Source organism: Tachysurus fulvidraco, chromosome 24 (genome assembly GCF_022655615.1).
Source record: "Tachysurus fulvidraco isolate hzauxx_2018 chromosome 24, HZAU_PFXX_2.0, whole genome shotgun sequence".
In the NCBI taxonomy this organism is placed as follows: Eukaryota; Metazoa; Chordata; class Actinopteri; order Siluriformes; family Bagridae; genus Tachysurus; species Tachysurus fulvidraco.
Window position 1 is genome coordinate 1,470,900 of NC_062541.1, and position 2,500 is coordinate 1,473,399.

At 42.3% G+C, this 2,500-nt stretch overlaps 1 protein-coding gene across 3 annotated transcripts in view; it reads right to left on the minus strand.

Moving 5' to 3' along the window:
• rnf19a (ring finger protein 19A, RBR E3 ubiquitin protein ligase) overlaps positions 1 to 2,500 on the minus strand; it is a 19,025-nt gene that overhangs the window by 4,346 nt on the left and 12,179 nt on the right. For all 3 annotated transcript variants that reach the window (XM_027157395.2, XM_027157392.2, XM_027157393.2), the window contains one exon: positions 2,077 to 2,238. In XM_027157395.2, coding sequence (XP_027013196.1) covers positions 2,077 to 2,238 — 162 coding nt within the window. The remainder of the gene's footprint in view (positions 1 to 2,076; positions 2,239 to 2,500) is intronic.

Here is a 2,500-nt window from a genome sequence, read left to right on the forward strand (position 1 = left end):
CAGTAGTGAGTGTATAACAGTGTACAGTAGTGAGTGTATAACAGTGTACAGTAGTGTGTGTATAACAGTGTACAGTAGTGAGTGTATAACAGTGTACAGTAGTGAGTGTATAACAGTGTACAGTAGTGAGTGTATAACAGTGTAAAGTAGTGAGTGTATAACAGTGTAAAGTAGTGAGTGTTCAGCTTGTATAACGGTGTAAAGTAGTGAGTGTATAACAGTGTACAGTAGTGAGTGTATAACAGTGTACAGTAGTGAGTGTATAACAGTGTAAAGTAGTGAGTGTATAACAGTGTACAGTAGTGAGTGTATAAGTGTACAGTAGTGAGTGTATAAGTGTAAAGTAGTGAGTGTATAACAGTGTAAAGTAGTGAGTGTTCAGCTTGTATAACGGTGTAGTGAGTGTATAACAGTGTAAAGTAGTGAGTGTTCAGCTTGTATAACGGTGTAAAGTAGTGAGTGTATAACAGTGTACAGTAGTGAGTGTATAACAGTGTACAGTAGTGAGTGTATAACAGTGTACAGTAGTGAGTGTATAACAGTGTACAGTAGTGAGTGTATAAGTGTACAGTAGTGAGTGTATAAGTGTAAAGTAGTGAGTGTATAACAGTGTAAAGTAGTGAGTGTTCAGCTTGTATAACGGTGTAGTGAGTGTATAACAGTGTACAGTAGTGAGTGTATAACAGTGTAAAGTAGTGAGTGTATAACAGTGTACAGTAGTGAGTGTATAACAGTGTACAGTAGTGAGTGTATAACAGTGTAAAGTAGTGAGTGTATAAGTGTACAGTAGTGAGTGTATAAGTGTACAGTAGTGAGTGTATAACAGTGTACAGTAGTGAGTGTATAACAGTGTAAAGTAGTGAGTGTATAACAGTGTACAGTAGTGAGTGTATAACAGTGTACAGTAGTGAGTGTATAACAGTGTACAGTAGTGAGTGTATAACAGTGTAAAGTAGTGAGTGTATAACAGTGTACAGTAGTGAGTGTATAACAGTGTAAAGTAGTGAGTGTATAACAGTGTAAAGTAGTGAGTGTATAACAGTGTAAAGTAGTGAGTGTATAACAGTGTACAGTAGTGAGTGTATAACAGTGTACAGTAGTGAGTGTATAACAGTGTAAAGTAGTGAGTGTATAACAGTGTACAGTAGTGAGTGTATAACAGTGTAAAGTAGTGAGTGTATAACAGTGTAAAGTAGTGAGTGTATAACAGTGTAAAGTAGTGAGTGTATAACAGTGTAAAGTAGTGAGTGTATAACAGTGTAAAGTAGTGAGTGTATAACAGTGTAAAGTAGTGAGTGTTCAGCTTGTATAACATTTGCTACTCAACACATTAATGTCTAAACCGCTGGACACAAAAGTAAATACACCCCTAAGTGTAAATGTCCACATTGGACCCAAAGTGTCAGTATTTCACCCTAACACTCTTGGACATGGAGATCACCAGAACATCACAGGTCCCCACTGGACTCTCCTCCATGACGACATCACAGAGCTGGTGGATGTTAGAGACCTTGTGCTCCTCCACCTTCTGTTTGAGGATATCCCACAGATGCTCAACAGCGTTTAGGTCTGGAGACATGCTTGGCTGTCCATCACCTTCACCCTCAGCATCTTTAACAAGGCAGTGGTGGTGTTGGAGGTGTTTGGGGTAGTTATCATGTTGGATTACTGCCCTGTGGCCCAGGTACTGAAGGGAGGGGGTCGTGCTCTGCTTCAGTACGTCACAGTACATGTTGGTGTTCATGGTTCCCTTAATGATCTGTAGCTCCTCAGTGCAGCAGCACTCATACAGCCCCAGACCATGACACTCCCACCTCCATGTTTGACTGTAGGTAAGACACGCGTGTCTTTGTCCTCATCACCTGGTTGTGTCTTGGTCATTAGACCACAGGTCCTGGAGACTGAAGAACAAAAGTCCCGTGTTCCTGTTACAGTCGGTGCCTGAACAAGGACGAGGACACGCTGAAGGACGCGAAGCAACCGAAAGGCGGATCGAAAGATAAGAGAGGAGCCGACGAGCAAGACGACAGAAAACATTGTGTACGGAGAGTATGGAGCGCACTGAGGGACACTCACCGGTCACCACCGCACCTCCGCCCACGTTCATGTCGTTTTCGTCGTCGAATTCGATGCGCACTCCTTTTCCGTTCCCCGCCGACACGCCGCAGCCTCCACTGCGGCACAGAGAGATCGGAACCACGCCGTAGACATAAGCCAGCATGATGGGCACGCCGATACCTGCACACACACACACACACACACACACACACACTATAAATAAACAACCACCACACAACAGCTTTTAATTGGGATCTTTCTGCATTCGTGAAGTTTCCATATGCTATTGTGGACAGACGGTTACTATGGAAACCCAACATCCACATACTACGTGTGTAACGTTAGATAGTACGGTCGTTATTTCAGGAACATATATCTGATTCACTTTTGGCAGTGAATTATAAATAAATGGTAAATTTGGTTGACGTTAAGAGTAGAAGGC